General features: G+C 45.3%; 1 protein-coding gene across 1 annotated transcript in view; it reads left to right on the top strand.

Annotated features, from left to right (window-relative positions):
• The window catches only part of OTULIN (OTU deubiquitinase with linear linkage specificity), a 54,804-nt gene extending 45,819 nt beyond the window's left edge, over positions 1-8,985 (top strand). The window contains exons 7-8 of the mRNA XM_044778160.2: positions 843-1,112; positions 3,510-8,985. Of these exons, the coding sequence (XP_044634095.1) occupies positions 843-1,112; positions 3,510-3,704 (465 nt within the window). The 3' untranslated portion in view covers positions 3,705-8,985. The remainder of the gene's footprint in view (positions 1-842; positions 1,113-3,509) is intronic.
• The last annotated feature ends 9,076 nt before the right edge of the window (positions 8,986-18,061 follow it).

The following is an 18,061-nucleotide window of genomic DNA, read 5'->3' as shown; positions in this document are numbered from 1 at the left end:
CTTCTGGAAAATATGAGATGTTCTAGCTTTCAACCCAAATATTGGAGAGAATCCTGTGGTGCTGTCATTATCATTAAAATACACTCTTGAATTTAAAATTTTAATGGTTTTTCAGGGGAGCAGTAGTTACTGATTATTCATAAGGACTAGTTTTATGTTGGCATCTCTTATTCTCATTCACTTTAACTTAAAAGCACATATATTTTTAGGGTTTTCTTGTTCACTTAAGGAGTTTGCCTATGTTAGCTGAATACCTAATACTATGCTTTATTTATAATCAGGAGTCAATAAGAATTTACTGATTGGGCTTATTTATTTGAAACGCTGTGTATTTTTGTGAGGTTAGAGGGGTAAGTTTAGTAAACTCGTGATTCAGGAGACCTCACAGTCTTCTTTGCTCGTCTTTGTTGTTGGAGGCTGGCTTGGTGTTTCTGGGTGGTATCTGCTCCTGTAAGCTCCTTCAGGGAGCAATAGTTTTAGCTCCCCATCACAGCTTCACACACAGGCCTCCTACACACACAGTAGCTCTTCCACAAGTGTTTCTGATTGATCGGTTCAATCTCCTTGCCTGGGAAGTTAGGGAGTCAAAATTTTATTCCACCGCCCCAGTGCTTCTCCTTTGCATATTGTACTTTTGTTTCAAATTAATGGGGGAAAAGCTGAATAAGGAATTTGTGTGGTCTAAAGAGCACCATTGTTTGACTGGAAACATGAATGTTCTGAGCATTGGTACGTGACTCATGGTTGCCTACATTTGAAAATCATTTTGTGCTCATAGTATGGAAGTATACCAGGGACTTTTAGAACAAGAATTTAATTATTATGTAACTTTCTTATTGTAGTGGGCAGGCTTGGCTGAGCTGAGAACTGCTGAAGCAAGGCAGATAGCTTGTGATGAACTGTTCACAAATGAAGAGGAGGAATACAGCCTTTATGAAGCTGTAAAATTTCTAATGCTGAACAGAGCCATTGAACTATATGATGATAAAGAGAAGGGAAAGGAAGTACCATTTTTCTCTGTGCTTCTCTTTGCTCGGGACACATCAAATGACCCTGGACAGCTGCTGAGGAACCATCTAAACCAGGTGGGACACACTGGTGGCCTTGAACAGGTGAGTTGTGCCTTTGGGAGTAGATTAGCCCAAAACAGCAGCTTTAACCATCTAACATTATCTCACAGAATTTTTGGGTCAGAAATACAGGAGCAGCTTCGTTGGGCGCTTCTGGCTCGGGGTCTCAGGAGGATGCAGTTGTATATTATTCAGGGCTCCAGTCATCTGAGGGCTTGACTGGGACTAGAGGATCCACTTCCAACGTGGCTCACTCACCTGGCTGTTGGCAGGAGGCCTCAGTCCCTCACTGGTAGTTAATAGAAGGGCTCAGTTCCTCAGGATGTGGGCCTTTCCATAGGGCTGCTTGAGTGTCCCCACCACATGGCCACTGGCTTCTCAGAGAGTGATCCAAGAAGAGAGCAAGGAGGAAGCCACAGTGCCTTTTATGGTCTAATCTTGGAAGTCATACACCGTCACGTAGCCCGTCTTCTGTTTGTTAGAAGCAAGTCACTAAATCCATCCCACACTCAAGGGACAAGCATTAGGTCCCACCTTTCAAGGGAGGAGTGCCAAAGAATTGTGAACCTATTTTAAAACCAACACAGTTGTCTCAGCCTGGGCTTGCTTTTGCAGACTGGTGGATGGGATCAGTACCCTTTGCCTGGTAATCCACAAATAAGTGAAGCACTTGAAAGAGTCATCTGAGGAGTCTTGTTTAATCTTGGCAGCTGTGACTATATTGGATAGCATCCTTTAAAAACAGAAATGGAGTCACCTTAGCCAGTAGAGCCCAGCCTGCTCTTGGATCTTTTACAGATATGCTAAGTTTGGAGATTTAATGCAGAGACCCAATGCAGTACTGTCCTGCGAGCCAACAGTTACTCTATCTTTAATGTATTCATTATGTTGCCCTAAAAAGCTTAAGCCTTTTTTCAGTGGAATAGCCAACCACTAAAGTAGCCTTAAGACTCTCCCTATCTTCCTGCTCCCACTGCTGACTCTTGTGCTTGCTGTTTCCTGGTATGTAGGAAAGAGCGAAAGTGATGATCACTGCTGGGTCAGGCAGGATTGGAGATAATTACCTGTACTCATAATGTGGGTTACTTATGTCTCCCGAACTGTAGCAAATACCTTGCAGAAAAAAGCTTAGTGGAGCATGGTTTGCATATTAGACTAACGTTAGTCCTTTCTGAGTCCCCACAAGGTCTGCTGTAATGGAGAGTCCACTAACACAAACAGACAACTTTATTGAGATAAAATTTGCATGCCATGAAATTTAAACCCTTTTAAAGTGTGTAACTCAATGGTTTTTAGTATGTTTACAGAGTTTTGCAGCCATCACTACAGGCTAATTTTGGACCATTCTGTCACCCTTAAAAGAAACCCCATACCCATTAGTACCCATTCCCCCTTCCCCCTAGCCCTAGGCAGCCACTAGTGTATTTTCTGTTGCTATACATGTGCCTATTCTGGACATTTGTTACAGTAAATGGAATCATATAATATGTTGCCTTTTGACTTCTTTCACTTAGCCTAATGTTTTCAAGATTCATCCATATTGCAGCATGTCCTTTTTATTGACAAATAATATTCCATTGTATGGATATATCACATTTTATTCATCCATTCATCAGTTGATGGGCATTTGGGTTGTTTCCACTTTGTAGCTATCATGAATAATCCTATGAACTTTCATGTAATAAGTTTTTTTATGGACCTGTGTTTTCAGTTCTCTTGGGTATGTACTGCAGAGTGGAATTGCTGGGTCGTATGGTAATTCTTTGTTTAAAATTTTGAGGAACTGTTTTTTAAAGCACTGTTTTACTCTCCCACCAGCAGTGTTTCAGAGTCCTATTTCTCCACATGCTTACCAACACTTGTTTTTTTTTGACGCGAAGTTCACATAACACAAAATTAACCATTTTAAAGTGTAGAACTCCATGGATTTTAGTACATTTACAGTGCTGTGTGGCCACCACCTGTATCAAGTTCCAAAACATTTTCATCACCCAAAAGATAAGACCCCCCCCCCTTGTTACCTGTCTTTTTGTTACAGCCATTTTAGTGGGTGTGAAGTGGGATCTCATTGTCATTTTGATTTGCATTTCCCTGATGAGTTTTCAGGTGCTCTTGGCCATTTGCATACCTCCTTTGGAGAAATATCTATTCTATTCAAATCCTTTGCTCAATTTTAAACCGGTCGTTTTCTTTATTGTTGAGTGGTAACAGTCTTTATATATTCTGGATACAAATCCCTTATCAGCTGTATGATCCATTCTTGATGATCTGCTTCTTTGTAAGGACCTTAGAGAAGCGGCCTGGGCTGGGCTCATGGGCAGGAAGAGAGGCTGCGGCTCAGCTGTGGTGTGCACTCCTGAGACACGCGGGATGGGGCAGGTGGTGAGCTGCATTTTTCAGTGTGGCTTCCCTCCGCAGACCCGTTTGCTCTTCCCCCAGGTTGAAATGTTCCTTCTCGCCTATGCTGTGCGCCACACCATCCAGGTGTACCGGCTCTCCAAGTACAGCACTGAAGAGTTCCTCACAGTCTACCCCACTGACCCACCCAGGGATTGGCCGGTGGTGACCCTGATCGCTGAGGATGATCGGCACTACAACATCCCCGTCAGAGTGTGTGAGGAGACGAGTCTGTGAGAGGAGCATGCCGGGACAGCCTGGCCATGTGGCCAAGGTGCGCAGGCAGCTCCTTGGCTTGGGCTTTGGGCCTGCGAGTCTCTAAGAATGAGCTGTGAGAACTCTTGGGCCCCGTGAGCCAAGCTGGACTGGGATGTTCTGAAGACTAGCTTTCGATGAGAAGAATTAACCAAGTATTTCCCCTCATCTGGGATTCAGTATGTTTCGGTGGGGGCCTTCAGAGCTCACCTCTGGGAAGGTGCAAACTACATCTTCATAAAACAAATACTTTTGTATGCGAGGAGACTCATCTTGGAGAGGAATATGTTCTTTATGTCTTACATGAAAACTTTCTCTAATTGTAGACTGACTTTCAATTTTTTTAAAGAGTAATTTTTTTTGTTTTAATGGTAATGGGTCTCTGTAGTGCCCTTCCTATGCAGTCTGCTCACGTGGTGTAAATTCTGGGATGGAGTCTGTTAATGGCACAGTCATAACATCCTCTGATAGTCTCGTTGAGCAGTGGTTTGGATTTATATATTAATTAAAGGTATTCTAAGGAGATTGTCTAATAGAAGATTAAGAATTGGATCCACAAGTGAGTTATTTAAAGGCTGGAGAAAGAACTGCAGGAGGGAGGCAGTGGCACCTGGAAATCCTTGCTCTTTGAGAACATGACGGGTGCCTGGGGTTGAGGACACAGCGGGTCTGCTGCCTGGTGCAGGTGGTGTGCTGTCAGCGGAGTGAGCACTGCTGGCAGTTGAGCTCCAGGGTCGGGCTGTTCGTGATTCTCCACTTCTAGGGAGCCACCATTTTATGGCCAGAACAGAGCTTAGATCCACTGTGGTTTTAGAGGAGGAAACTAAAGCCAAATGACTTTCAGGCACTCATCTGAGTTCCCAGGTGGGAATTAGCTGGATCCTGGGCCCTTTTCATGCTGTGTTTTTGAGGGTGCTTCCATTGCCAAGTTCATGTAACTCGTCTGTTGGCAGGGGTGAGTAATAGCAGTGTCTAAGATTTTCATGAGTGGGTTTAAGCAGAAGCATGTATTAAAACTGAGTGCTGCAAAGGGAGCGCTGAGCTGCATCTGCCCTGGATCTAGTTTGGGAAGCCTGAGGGAGGCATTATTCCTGGCCGTGAGCTGTTGCCTGCGTTGTCACAGGCTAGGGTGGTGACTAGGGTGTGGGGACAGGGCAGCCCAGCTGAGCATGGTCTGCATTAGGGCCCATCCACGTGGGGCGCAGACTGTGGACACTGTTCGCAGGAAGCAGACATGTCCCTCTTTGGGACTGTATCAGCAGCACCTGGACTGGCTCAGCATTTGTGGAGGTAGTGTTAACCTGAAGTACCAAGCTTTATTTTATAATAGTTAAAGTCTTTGTTTGGTCCAATTTAATATAGTTTATAAGCTATCTAATCTGTTTTTTTGGGAGGGGCAAACCTTTTTTGAAAATTGTTTTGCTTTCACTTAAAAATTAAAATTCTTAGCTGAAGAAGCTCAGAGGACACACAAAACTATGCAGACTGTTACATTACTATTTTTCCCGTTGGCTGTCAGTAATAGTTGCCACGTTTTGGTAGATGTTTATTCATTAGAGTGTTTGAATCTACTTCTGCTCTAAAGGTGTGTGAATGCACTGGAGAGGCTGTGTTCTTCACTGTGAAATGCGCTGGTCCCTCAAATCAGGAGGGGCCTAGAAGCCAAATTAAAGTAGTAATAATAATGACTTCTTGTTGGCTTTGATGCTTCATTTTAGTATTTGTAACTTACGACAGGAAATGCTTACTGTTCATTCTTGAACGTTTTTTAAAGCACACTTCAAATGTTTAGGTTGTACAAGGCAGTAGGGGTCTGTGTCCTTCGGGGGTGATATTGAATCTGACCGTTGGTTCATATCCACTGTTGAATTTAATAATACTCATGATCATTTGTATTTGCATTTTGAAAATGTTCTAATTTTAGTGAACTTGAACCAGACTTCTGGGCAACTTAATCATTTACATTTCATACTTTTTTCTTCTTTCTATGTATGATATTGTTAGAATGTGTGCAGAAATTGTGGTCTTAACCACCATATTGATAAAAATTCAAAAGGATGCATTTATTTTAAGTTGCTTTCTGTCCCAAGGCCTTATGAGACTCTGCTCTCAAACTTTTGTCCAGGCTTAGAGGGATCATAGCATCAGAAAAACAAAGCTCTCAAAGAAATAGTACTTGAGGAAATGTAAACGATTGGCCAACTTTAAAAATAACATTTCTTTGTTGCAACCCGCGACTTCAGTTGCCCAGAGTCCTAATTCCATTTCTCATTCCTGATCTTGGCCTGGTTGGGTGACATCAGCAGGATGGAAATTGAATTGAGACCAAAGTGGATTCAATAGGATAATCTACTTAGAGGGATCTCTAAAATGACGGTCTTCTAGAAAAAGGAAAGTAGTAGGACTACACTGTGCTTATTTGTAGCCCAGAGTTTATTGCAGGAATTCAGAGGTTTTGGATCCTATGGTCTTGGCAGAAAGATGATCTTCACCTTAAGCAGGCATGACTTTTCACCTTTGAGCTCATTTAAGGTGCATTTAAGCCTAAAAGAACCTACCTAATAGAAGTGCCAAAAAGGGGAAAAAAACAACCTAAAAGAATTTCCCTGTAACAAGTTCCATGCAATTGACACTGCCCGCTCAGAACTTTTTCTGGCTCCCCTCCTCACCTGCTGAGCTCCTTCTGCATATCCAGCATCCATTGGTTTCACTCACGCACATGGAACAGTGGTGGCCGCAGTTGAGAACACGAGGCCACTGTGTGGTCTTTATGATCTAGGCGCAGGTGGGATTTGATCTGAAGTGTTTGCGGTTCCTCTTCCTTAGAATGTGGCATATCTGAAATGTTTTACATGCACAGCACAGGATTACCCTGCTTTCTTGCTACAGCCATTTGCACTTTTATTATACTGTTACATAATAAGTTAATGTCTGATGAAATTTTTCTTTGAGTAAGGAAAACAGACATTGCCTTTATATCCTTTCAGTATTCTTTTCCCTCCAATTCTGGAACTTCTCAGGTAAAATCTCAGGCCACATGAGTCTAACACCTCTGCGGAAGAAACAGTCTTTGTGGGTTTTTATGTGCTTGGTTTTTTCCTTCTCTAAGAGGCCCTGTGTTCTTCCTCTTGCCTCCCCCTCCCGCTCAGGTGCTATTTTACCTTGAGTTTGTAGTCTCCTTTTGGAAGATGGTCCAGATGGCGACTGAAGTGCTGCTTCGTCTTGAATGATAATAGCACTCCTACCATCACAGCCTATAAGTAGGACTCAAATCGACTTCTGGCTGTGTCGCCATTTTGGTGTTAAAATAAAGGTTGATTATTTTCTTCTCTCTTTCTTAAGCAATACTTTGCAGGTACTCCCTCTTCGGAAGCCAGAAAGTATTTTCAGAAGCATAGACCTCCAGGGACTCTTATTTACATGTAGACATACATAAAAATAAATGCTGTTTTTTAAAGATCTATGACTACTTAACAAAACAATAAAAAGGAAGCCCTGGATGTGTGTGAGGTGAATCTGCAATGTGTGTGAGACGCGTAGAATCCCCACATAGTTTAGCAAAGGCAGAGCACGATGTCAAGTAATTTTAATATGGCCTAAGGAACTGTAAGAAGCGAACTGAAGAAGGAACTGATTTTAGATTAAAAATGTCATTTAGAAACAAAACAACAGATGCCTAACAGACCTCCTGTGCTTAAGTTATAACAGGATAAAAATCTGAATGAGTGGAAGGACTTCTGTGCATGGATTCTGCAAATTCCTTCTACAGTTTAAGCCCCTTATTTAACAGAGGTCTAATACTGAATGCTTCACCCTTTGGGAAACCTCGTTGGTGATCTCTTCTGAGGGCTGCAGAGACCAGGGAGCCGGTGCTGAGTTGTGCAGTGAATGAAGACACGGGCAGCTGGTTATGAATGCTTGTGTAATTCAGGGGATAACTTGGAGCCATGAAAAGCACAAAAAATGGTTTGGCTGTCCCAACGGCTGGTGGCAGTAGGGCTGAGGTAGGCTCACTCATGACCAGGAGGGGGTGTGTGTGTATGCATGCATGTGCGTGTGTGCACACTGATCTGCAGTCACATTGTTGACGCTCTTGTGTGCTCTAGGTCCCACAGCCTGAGGCCCAGGAGCATTTGGGAGGGTGGAGGTGACCTGCCCTATTTGCGTTGTTTTCACGGTAAATTGAAATGTATTACTGGGAATGGTGGAATGGGTTAGTATGTATAATTAAACTATACGGAGTGCCCGTTAAGTCTGGAAATAGAGATATATTAAGTGTATTGAAATCTCATATTGACAAACCATTTATTATGTATGTCTCTGTTCCTAGGCCTTGTGGCCACCTGTATATTTAAATATTTTGAATGCTCATTAATAGCCAAGGCTTAATATTAATGCAGGAGAACACTGGTTGGAGTTTTATCCCTGTCTTGTGATTCCTTGGGTGTGAGTTTGGGACAGGAATGAAGTTACCAAAACATGAGTAATACAAGGCAAGGGTATGGGGCTTGAAATACCCAGTCTTGGCAGTCATTTTCCCAGTAACCGGGGGTGGTTGAGCTTAATTATGAACTTCAAAATATTTTTTGTACTTAAGAGCTTTTATATACTGAAAAATGCCTTGATATGTATTCACATAAATGGTGCTAAAATGTGGTACCCCTTACTGGACCCGCCGCAGTCCACAGTCGTGTTGGTTACTTCTGGGTATTTCCATATGGGAACTAAGCCAAATGAATGTATTAAGCGAGCTTCCTTCTCATTTTCATTGTTTTTATAAAAAGGTTTTGGAACTGTTACCCGCATTTTAGCAGCTTCTAACTCTGTGTTGTGGATTTGGAGAGGTTAACAACCCACCTTCGACCCCTGGCGACTGTTTCCCTTCCCTGTCGGCTCAGCTGTGAAGGGAGAGCATCTGGGAACACGCGGTGTGAACCTGGCGCCGCTCGGCTTGGCTTGTTTAGCAAAGTGTCCTCTGTTTACACTGTAAAATGTCAGCATTTGTCAAAAAATGTCGCCCGCTCTGAAGAACACGCCCCCGAGGCTCCGGTCAGTTTGGGGCCTTGCTTCCCGCCTGCAGCTGCAGCCGGACCCCTGGCTCACGGGGGCGTGAGTTTCCTCTGTGACTTATTGAGTCTCTCGTTTGCACTGTCAGAGGCTGGGCGACTCGGGGCTTTGCTGTTGATCCCCTTTAGCAAACCCAGCCGTTGAGGATTGTAAAAATAAATAACTAAAAATAAACTTAGAAAATAAAAACTCAGAAGCCTGGCTGTGTTGCTGTGGTTAAATGCTTGCCTTTGAGGACTTTGGGAGATTTGAGTTCAATGTTTTAACTTTCCAGCATCCCTGACACGGCCTGTGATGCCCGATGACTTTACAGTGCTGAACCCATAGTAAGGGCTCTAACAACACCTGGGTGCATAGTTCTGGATTTTGGTCTGGATTCAATACCAGTCCCACCATCCACTCTTAGGGGGAGCTCGGCTCGTTTATCAACCTCCCTACCTCTCAGTCTTCATCTCCACCATGCAGTCTGTCTTGGGTGGTGGTGGAGGGGGGGAAGTGAAATGCAAGCCCTCATCAGAGACTTTGGGGAAGATCCCCTAGGCCTGCTAGGCAGGGCCGCAGCTGCATCCCAGACGCAGCCTTGCCATGTGTTTGCCGAGGAGAGGCCTGCGGTGTGTGCAATGTTCTTAGGTGTTCACCAGCCATTCAGAGCGTTGGAAATGCTCCCCGAAGTGTGATAGCAGGAACGTGAGTGCACTGCCTATGAATGAGACCACCACTGAAGGAAGTTAATAATTCGAAGATAGGGGAAGGCAGTGGGTTCTCAAAGGTATTCTTGGGGATAGAGAATGAAGTTTGAGCCAGGAGAGACCTACCTTGAAGAACTGAGTCTGGGAGTCTTTCTAAAATGCTGCTGGGCTTCTGAAGCCCATTGGTTAGAAGTTGGGCATCCACCAGAGAGCAGTGCCAGGTTGGTAATGGGCAGCAGGAAGACCTTCCTGTGATAAACAGCAACAACAGACTTCCTCCTCCATTGCCCCATTCAGCTGGGTTGTGGTGCCCTCCTTGTGTCCAAGGGCAGTGTTTCTGGCATTTCTCCATGGCTTCCCCTACCTTAGGAATTGTAGAGGAAAACAGGGACCCAGGCTGTGGGTCCTAGAGAAGCCCTTAGGGATATTTTTTACAACCATCAAATGATCAAGAAAATGCCACCGCGTTATGTGTTGTAAAATGAGAGTGTATTTATATAGTACATTCCCACTTACCATCTCTGTCTTGCTTGAAACCTTCTGGGCATTCTTTCTGCAGGTTCTCTAAATCGTTTGTCTCCCCTCCCCACTCCTACCCTCACCTCTAGTCTGGCTCATTGCGAGTGGCCTGGTCATGACTTTCTGGGTCTAGAGGGTTGATTCCAGACTCTGGCCCCCAGCACAGCCCCAGAGAGGTAGACCAGGTTTGGCCCTTGGGTGGAAAAGCCCTGGGTGACGCCCTACCCCTCAGCTCCCAGGAGCCAAGTGAGATTTTCCTGCCCCTCCCTCCACGAACCTGTAGCCCAGCCTTCTGCCCTCACAAGACGGCTGAGAGGTTTGGTGACAGTGGTGCTGCCACTTTGCGTTCACTGCTACGCTGTAGAATATTTATTACAGCCTAGGAAGGTGCCTTCCACATACTCCTCCAGCTCCATCTCCCCAAATGAAGACTAGAATGCAGTTTATGGCAGATAAAATGCTGTCATGATATCTATGCTGTGCTGTTCAAAATATCGGAGAGAATGCTGAGAAAATCAAAAGCAAACACACTACAGTGGTTGGTTTATGGATGCGGAGATCACATCCTAATTGTGTTAGGTGGTGACGAACTATGATAGAAGGTTTCAAAAAAGTCTGTAAAACCCTTGTCTAATTCACACCATTGAGTATTTCCAATTCTCACAATTATAAGTGATGCTATAATGAGCTGCCTTCTTCATGAATCTTTTTACACATCTCTAAATTGAACATTTTAAGTCTCTTGAAACATATTTGCAAACTACTCTCCAAAAAAGTTGCAGAAGTTTCATTTTCACCAACGTACTGGAGTGCCTGCTTCATTGTCCCCTAGGTGACACTGGGGGTAATTTAATTTGGAAAGAATAAAACATGGAACGAGAGAAAGACATCCAGTTTTAACTGACTTTTGATTCTAGTAATGGTGAACATTTCTCCTAGGTATTTATCGGTTGCTTGTATTTCTTTCCTGTGTTGCTTTTTCCTGTTCTTTTGCCCATGACATCAGTCTCTTTGCCTAGTTGAGTGTGTGCTTGAAACGTCTTGTCAAATTGTCCTCTGAAGAGGTCCCTTTGGTTGACATTCCCCCAGAGAGCAGGAGTACCCTTTCCTCAGGCCTTTGCCATCACCGAGCTCTATCAAACTTTTTGATCTTTGCTGAGTTGATAGTTGGACTTTCAATTTCCATTCCTTTCCTTGAGCAGGGCTACTTCCTTTGTAGCAGTCAGTCAAGGGTCATTTTCTGGGAGCCATCTGCTGTTGTCTCTTGCCCATCTGTTACAGTTTCTAACTAGACTGTCGAGTGTCAGAATACTCTTGGTTCCTCTGTGGATTTCACAAGGCGATTTAGGGATGGGAACATCGAGAAGGGAAGGCCGACAGAGGGACTGTCAGATGCGTATCAAACACTTTTGGTTGCAAGTGACAAGAACTGGCTCAGGTTATCTTAGTTTGTGGAGATCTTGACCTTCCGTGATGAAAAAGGGGTGATGGGTCGGCCCCAAAGCCTAGTGGTTAAGTTTGCACACTCCACTTTGGTGGCCTGGAGTTTGCCGGTTCAGATCCTGGGCTTGGACCTACACACTGCTCATCAAGCCATGCTGTGGTGGCATCCCACATAGAAGAACTGGAATGACTTGCAGCTAGGATATACAACTGAACTGGGGGGCTTTGGGGAGAAAAAAAAAGGAAGATTGGCAACAGATGTTAGCTCAGGGCCAATGTTCCTCACAAACAAAGCACACCTTAAAAATAAAGAGGGGGTGAGATGAGAAGGCTGCAGGAAGGAGGGCCATCGTGCAGGTGACCTAGGCTCAGAGCGTGTTCACGGGGGAAGGTGTGAATGTTCCATTCATTCACTGAAGAGTGCCTGCTCTGGGCACACCCAGTTCTACACTTGGGGATGCAAGGATGAGCTGGGCTAGCCTCTCCTCTCTGTCCCTCCCTGTCCCTCCCAGGCTCTCTCCAACTCTCCCCAGCCTTCACAGAGGTCACTTGCATGTGTCACAGATGAGCTGAACTGGCATGACTTCAGGGCTAGAATCACAAAGCAGCTTTGTCTTCCCCTGTTGAAGATATAGTCAGTGGGAGGAGTTCCTCCCCTGCCTCTGGATGAAAACTCAACTCAGGGCGTCCCATGACTTTTCTGAGCACCCTTGGATAGTAAAGAGAACTTACAGTCATTTGAACTTGCCAGATGCTATTCCAATTTGGAAATCGGAATATCCCATCTTGTGTAAGAATCGAAGCTATGATTAATCGCCAGCTGCCCCATCTGGCCCTAGTTGTTGCCGGGGAAGGAGGAAGGGTGGGAGGGCAGAGGGAGCACAGATCTCCCCTGGAGAGGCTGTCCTAACCTGGCCTCACTCCCTGGCCTGGCCAGGACTTCTCATTCTCTCCTTGTGTGGGTTACTTGCAAGGATCTTTGGAGACCCCCATGCCCCCCGGCTCCTGCCCCCGGCTCAGGGCCTCCCATTGGCAGTTTCCTTGATGTGCCTAATGCTCTGTCCTCTGACCCTCCCTTCCTCCTTTGCAGCTCCTGGAAATCCAGTTACCTCCGGCTTATTTCTTCTAAGCCCTGTTTACCCCTCAGGACCTAAGAGGACTCCTTGGTCAGTTTGTTGGTCTGTGTGGCCCAGGTCTGGTCCACAGGAGAGACCTGTGCACCTGCTGCCCAGCCAAACTTGGCCTGTGCCAGCCAGCCCGTCTCCCCGTCCTGCGGCTCTCTCTCCTGTCAGATTTGACAGCCGTCCACCGAGTCCCCACCACTGCAAAGGCCCATTTCAAGCTCTAAGTGTCTCCTGAAGAGCACTACCACTAGGCTTAAGGTGTCGAGGGACCCACACACATGTGCACACACCCCTGAGGACGACAGGGGCTCAGTGTAGATCTCTGCAAAGAAACCATCTCTACAGATACTCTTTTTAAAATATCTACTCTTGGTCCTTTTATGCCCTGCTGGTGGGTGAGGGACGAAAGGGGTAACAACAAGTTTCTGAATGGGACCAGGTGTTAAGACACCTGGAGCAGGAGGCTGGGGCATCATTAGGAATCCCCATTTTTTGTTGTTACTTCTCTTTGGGTGTTAGCATCCTCTCTCTGGCTGGGCCCTTGTAGTAACATGTAGCCCAGGCTCAGCCTGGTGCACACCCAAGTAAGTGTAGGCTCCTCCTTGCAGCAACCCAACAACTAGATGAGAGGAAGGGCCAGCCTGGAAAAGCAGGGTGAGGTAGGGTGGGGAGGAGGTGGTCAGGCTGCTGGGAATGGTTGTGCAGATTGTGCCCTGCAAAACTCTAGATGTCATGCACATCGTAGTCCAGGGGGCACACAGGAGCTTGGAGAAGGAAAGCCATTTTGGAGGCTTCTGTAACATGCAGGCTCTAGGTGACCAGGAGCACCTGAGGTGAGCCAGTGGGACTAAAGAGGATGCAGAGGAAGGGACAGAAGTGAGAGACACTAGGAGGGTTAGTGACTTGGGTTAGTGACTTGATTGAGGGAGAGGCGGGACATGGAGTAGGTTTCTGGGTGGGTGATAATGTGATTCTTCCCCTCAGGAGAAAGCATGGGAGGGAGTAGGGAAGAAGTGTGCAGGATGGGCCTTAAGGCCAAGGCCCCTCTGGGGCCCCTCTGAGGGCGTGTTTGGAGGTGACTGATCTGAAGCTCTGGAACAAGTCATGGCTGGAAAAGCAGCCCCGGGGATCGCCAGTGTGTGTTTGGAATTGGAAACAGGCCCAGATTGGATCACTGGGGAGCATGTAGAACTGGATTCCAAAGTTAGGATCAGGCCTAGGGTGTGGGAGCCATTTTTATTCTTTTCCAAAGAAAGTGGAATTAAATAGCATTGAGCAACACAGTTGTAGGGTGAGGAAGGATGCTGAAATCTGGGCGGTGGCAGCATTTGGGGGAAAGGTGAAGAATGGAGCTGAGTTAGGACGTGGTGCTGCCAAGTGTGGGGAGACAGTGCTTTTTGTTTTTTTGGTGGGGAAGATTGTCACTGAGCTAACATCTGTGCCAGTCTTCCTCTATTTTGTATGTGGGACGCTGCCACAGCATGGCTTGGTGAACAATGTGTAGGTCCACACCTGGGATCTGAACCCGTGAACTCTGGGCTGCCGAAGCAGAGCAAGTGAGCTTAACCACTGTGCCACCGGGCCGGCCCCAAGAAATAGCTTTTTGACCCTGTCATGCATGAACTTGCAAGCATCTGTCCTCACAGCAGCAAGGCCCGGGGCTGGGGGAGCTGGCACAACCAGGTTTCCTCGGCCACTTGCCTTCATAGCAAGAGAGCTTTTTACATGAATCAGATGAAAGAACTTTAGGTGTGTAGTGTAATGTAAGGTTTGATAATTATTGTATTTGTTCATGCTATTTTGGTCTTTGGATTCAAGAATTCTGAACCTAAGATAAGACTAGCCTTTATCTAGTCTTGTAATGGTCACAGATTTGTTGGCTGAGCCTAGCAGACATGCACCTCCATCTTCATGCACTGCCGTCGATGACTGGAAATCCTGATGTCGCAGTAGATTAGAACTAGAGAAGATCTCGAGCAGAGGAATCCATAACTTGCCTGGCTCACAGCTAATCAGCAGCAGAGACAGAATGAGGACTCACCGCTCCTGTTTTTCTTTTTTCCCTTTTGTGCAAAGACTAGTGTATTGAACTGGGAAATTAACCTGGTATTTACTGGCTTGCGTTGTCCAGGTAAGAAAACTGGAGCTTCTTGGGGACAGAATTAGAAATATAAGCAATGCCAACCTTCCCTCCACCCCAGGGTTGTCTTCAATAGTGTTGAGAAAGAAAACTCAGAAGAGAGAGCGTAGTTTTCTCCATGATATTAACCTAAAAACCAGTTATCCAAGACTGTACCTAAACTACCGCTCACACGATAAACTTTTGGAAGTTTACTCCCATTGTCTCGGGGGTGTGAGTGGGTGGTTTGGGACAATTTATAGATAGGCAAAGACATAGAGGCAGATGTTTCAAAACCAGGAACCAGCTCACAGTTGACTTTAACATCCTCTTGATTGGAAGTCCTCAGCCCTCATAAGTGAAGACAAGTGTGCACACTAAAGTCCTCTGCAGTGGGTGGGGTGGGGTGGAGTGGGGCAGGGGGAGGTGGGCAGGCTGCCAGAAATGGTTGTACAGATTGTGCCCTTCAAGACTCTAGGAGGTGTCATTTACATCATAGTCCAGAGGAACACACGAGCCTGGGGAAGGGAAAACGTGTTGGAGGCTTCTGTAGCATCCAGTCCTAGGTGACAGGAGCATCTGAGCAGATGGATGCAGAGGGAGGCAGGAATGTGAGAGACACTAGGAGGGAGAACCGATGGGGGTTAGAGGGACCCCAGTGGCGGGGGATGGCGGTGCCACGCAGTAAGTTTCTGGGTGGATGATAAAGTGATTCATCTGGGATGTCAGGAGGAAGCATGACCGGGTGCAGATCTGTCCCCCCGTGGTAGGACTGCTCCCCATGGGGAACGTTAATGGAGCTTGGGCCAGCACAGCTCCACATCCTGACATTATCACCAGGCAGCAAGACATGCCATGTCTCAGGTGTTGTGGGTGGAAAGATGACCTCTGAGACTTCAAAAACGTGGTACTATTCGAGGCAGGAAAAGGGAAGCATGGTCGAGGTGGCGCTGAGATCTGGGATTTCAGCTCAAAGACATGTAGTAAAGCAGTAAAGAAGAAAACACGCGATCCCAAGCAAGTCTGTCAAATGCTTACACCCTTGTTGATTACAGGTTTGTCATGAAACACTTTCTCCATATAATCTCTCAAAGGAGGTTAAAGAAAACGAGAGCTATCGTTCTTTGAGGTGAAGACGTTACGTTTTAAAGGAGAGTAATGCTTTTCACAAAAAGACCGATAAGAACAAGAATCTCTTAGATGTGGGCAGGAGGGGTTTTCAGGTTCTGCTGCTCTCACTTTCCTAACGCCTGTCTAAGTTCGGTATCCCCATTCTAGAAGGGCCATAGAGAAGTTCCGCTTCAGAGAAGTACTTTCAATATTACTGTAGTTACGGGAAGTAAAAATTCATTTTACTACAGAAAGTTTGAAGAAATAGGTCATATTTAAATAAGACAGGGAGTTTAGAGATATAGCCCAGTAATGAGAGGTTTTTGCTACCAAGGCAAAGGGCGAAATTTAATGTCTCGTACGTTTGACAAAAAAAGGGAAATTGTAGTCAGAATTAGGAAATCACATAATTTGGGAGGTGTAAACAGACTAATGTTTAGAAGAAGAAAATCAAGAAGCTAAAAGCAATCTCAATCATATGCCAACTCTTTAAGCTTTACTTAAAGTAAAACTAGCAGTGAAAGCCATTTGACAATATAGGCGCACAAATCCCCCCTAAAAAAACAAAAAAGAAAAACATATATAAATGCTCTTAACAATGCAAAAACTTAACATCTATGAAATACATACACAGCACTTGTTTAAATGCAACATATATTTTCTATTGACCTCTGCAGTCAGTTTTAATCAAAGGTGCACAAATATTTTAAAGTGATTGGTTTCAACAGTTTAAATTAAACCCATAGTTTTGATGTGAGACTAAAAAGCCTGTAAACTGACAGCCACAGCACTTGTAGAATAATGACTCCCAGTAGACTTAATTTTGTTGGAAAAAAAAAATTCTGGATCACTGCTAATGTTCGGATCTGAAATGAAGAATGAGGTAATTTTATATTTCCATTGCAGGAGCCTGTACTGTGTTCTAAATCCCAGATCATACGTCGAATGTAGGGCCAGGAAGGAGCCTTGGCAATAAGGGCCTAAGCCTTTCATTGTACACGTGAGGCCGGGGATGTGAGAGTGACATGGGAGGTCGTGCTGTGGGCCCACCACCTCCAGCACAGAAGCTCTCCTTAACTGAATGAGTGTAGGCTTGTCGGTGTTGAACAGCATCTCTGCGCAGCTCTGTCAGGATTTCTGAAGCTCTGTACTAGCTCCTTGGTCATTCCAGCTTTAGATATTTGCCCTCTCAATACATCACTAAACAAACCAAACCTATCATAGACCCAAGGAGCTGTGTATTTGCCCCCACAAGCCTTGTGGATGTGGCACCCCTAGGGGTACAGTCCTGCTTGCTGGTGACAGTCCATGCTGTGGGTGCTGAGTGACTGGTGTTGATGTGTACCTTGTCCCTCCTTTGACCAGCGTGGTTTGAGCGTCACCTTCAGTAGCAGGTTCATCCAAACTGTGGGTCCCCCATGTTCACAGCCCCACGCTCCAGGGAACCAGAGTCCACCTGGCCATAATCTTTCCCACTCCAACGGCACCATTTCTTGTCCCTGGTTCATAGTTGGAGAACATCTGCCTCTAAATCTTAGAGTAGCAACCAATCTCCGTATGTGGCTGAATTTCTATGAAGCCATAGGGCAAACGGTCCAACCATTGTTAGCTGGTCTCTCTTCACCTCCCCGCTTCTTTAACCTAAGGAAACTTCACTGAGACGTCTGGAGAGAGAAAGGGTTCCCGGCTCTTGTGGGCTTTTGTTTATGTATACAGATTGTAGAAGCCGATGTTGTCTTGTTAGTAAAGTGCACTTGGTTACATAACCTAACGTAAACAGACAGACCATATAAGACACTGTGTGCTGAATCTGGGTGTAGCCGACAGCCATCTTATTATAAAAGTGCATATATCTTAGGCAGCCTATTTAGAGACCCTGGTTGACTGCAGATGAAGCAGAGAAAAAAAATTCTTCTGGAACCACTTGGACTTGGCAAAGATGATTAAAAACAATAATGACTTAGGAAGCCCACCTTTGGTTCTCTTCTTTGCAGAGGCTGCAGCAGTTAATAGTTCTAACCTCCCCTCTTGAGAAGAAAATGAAGTCTTAAATCAAGGTCTCACCATCTCCTTTTCATTATTTTTCCCTTTTGAGATCAGACAGTAATCTCTATAATTTGTTATACTTTTTCTGACTCCCTGAGTGGGGTTTGGGTTATTTTGATGACACAATACAATGTCTATCATTTTGAACATTTGTGTAGTTAGTTTTAGACATTTAGCCTTTAAAAGGGCGGGAGGAGGGCCTTTCCGTCCGTCTGTCTCCGA

This window comes from Equus asinus, chromosome 10 (assembly GCF_041296235.1).
Source record: "Equus asinus isolate D_3611 breed Donkey chromosome 10, EquAss-T2T_v2, whole genome shotgun sequence".
Classification (NCBI taxonomy): domain Eukaryota; kingdom Metazoa; phylum Chordata; class Mammalia; order Perissodactyla; family Equidae; genus Equus; species Equus asinus.
The sequence above is the reverse complement of the archived record's forward strand: the minus strand, read 5'-3'. Positions and strand labels throughout refer to the sequence as shown.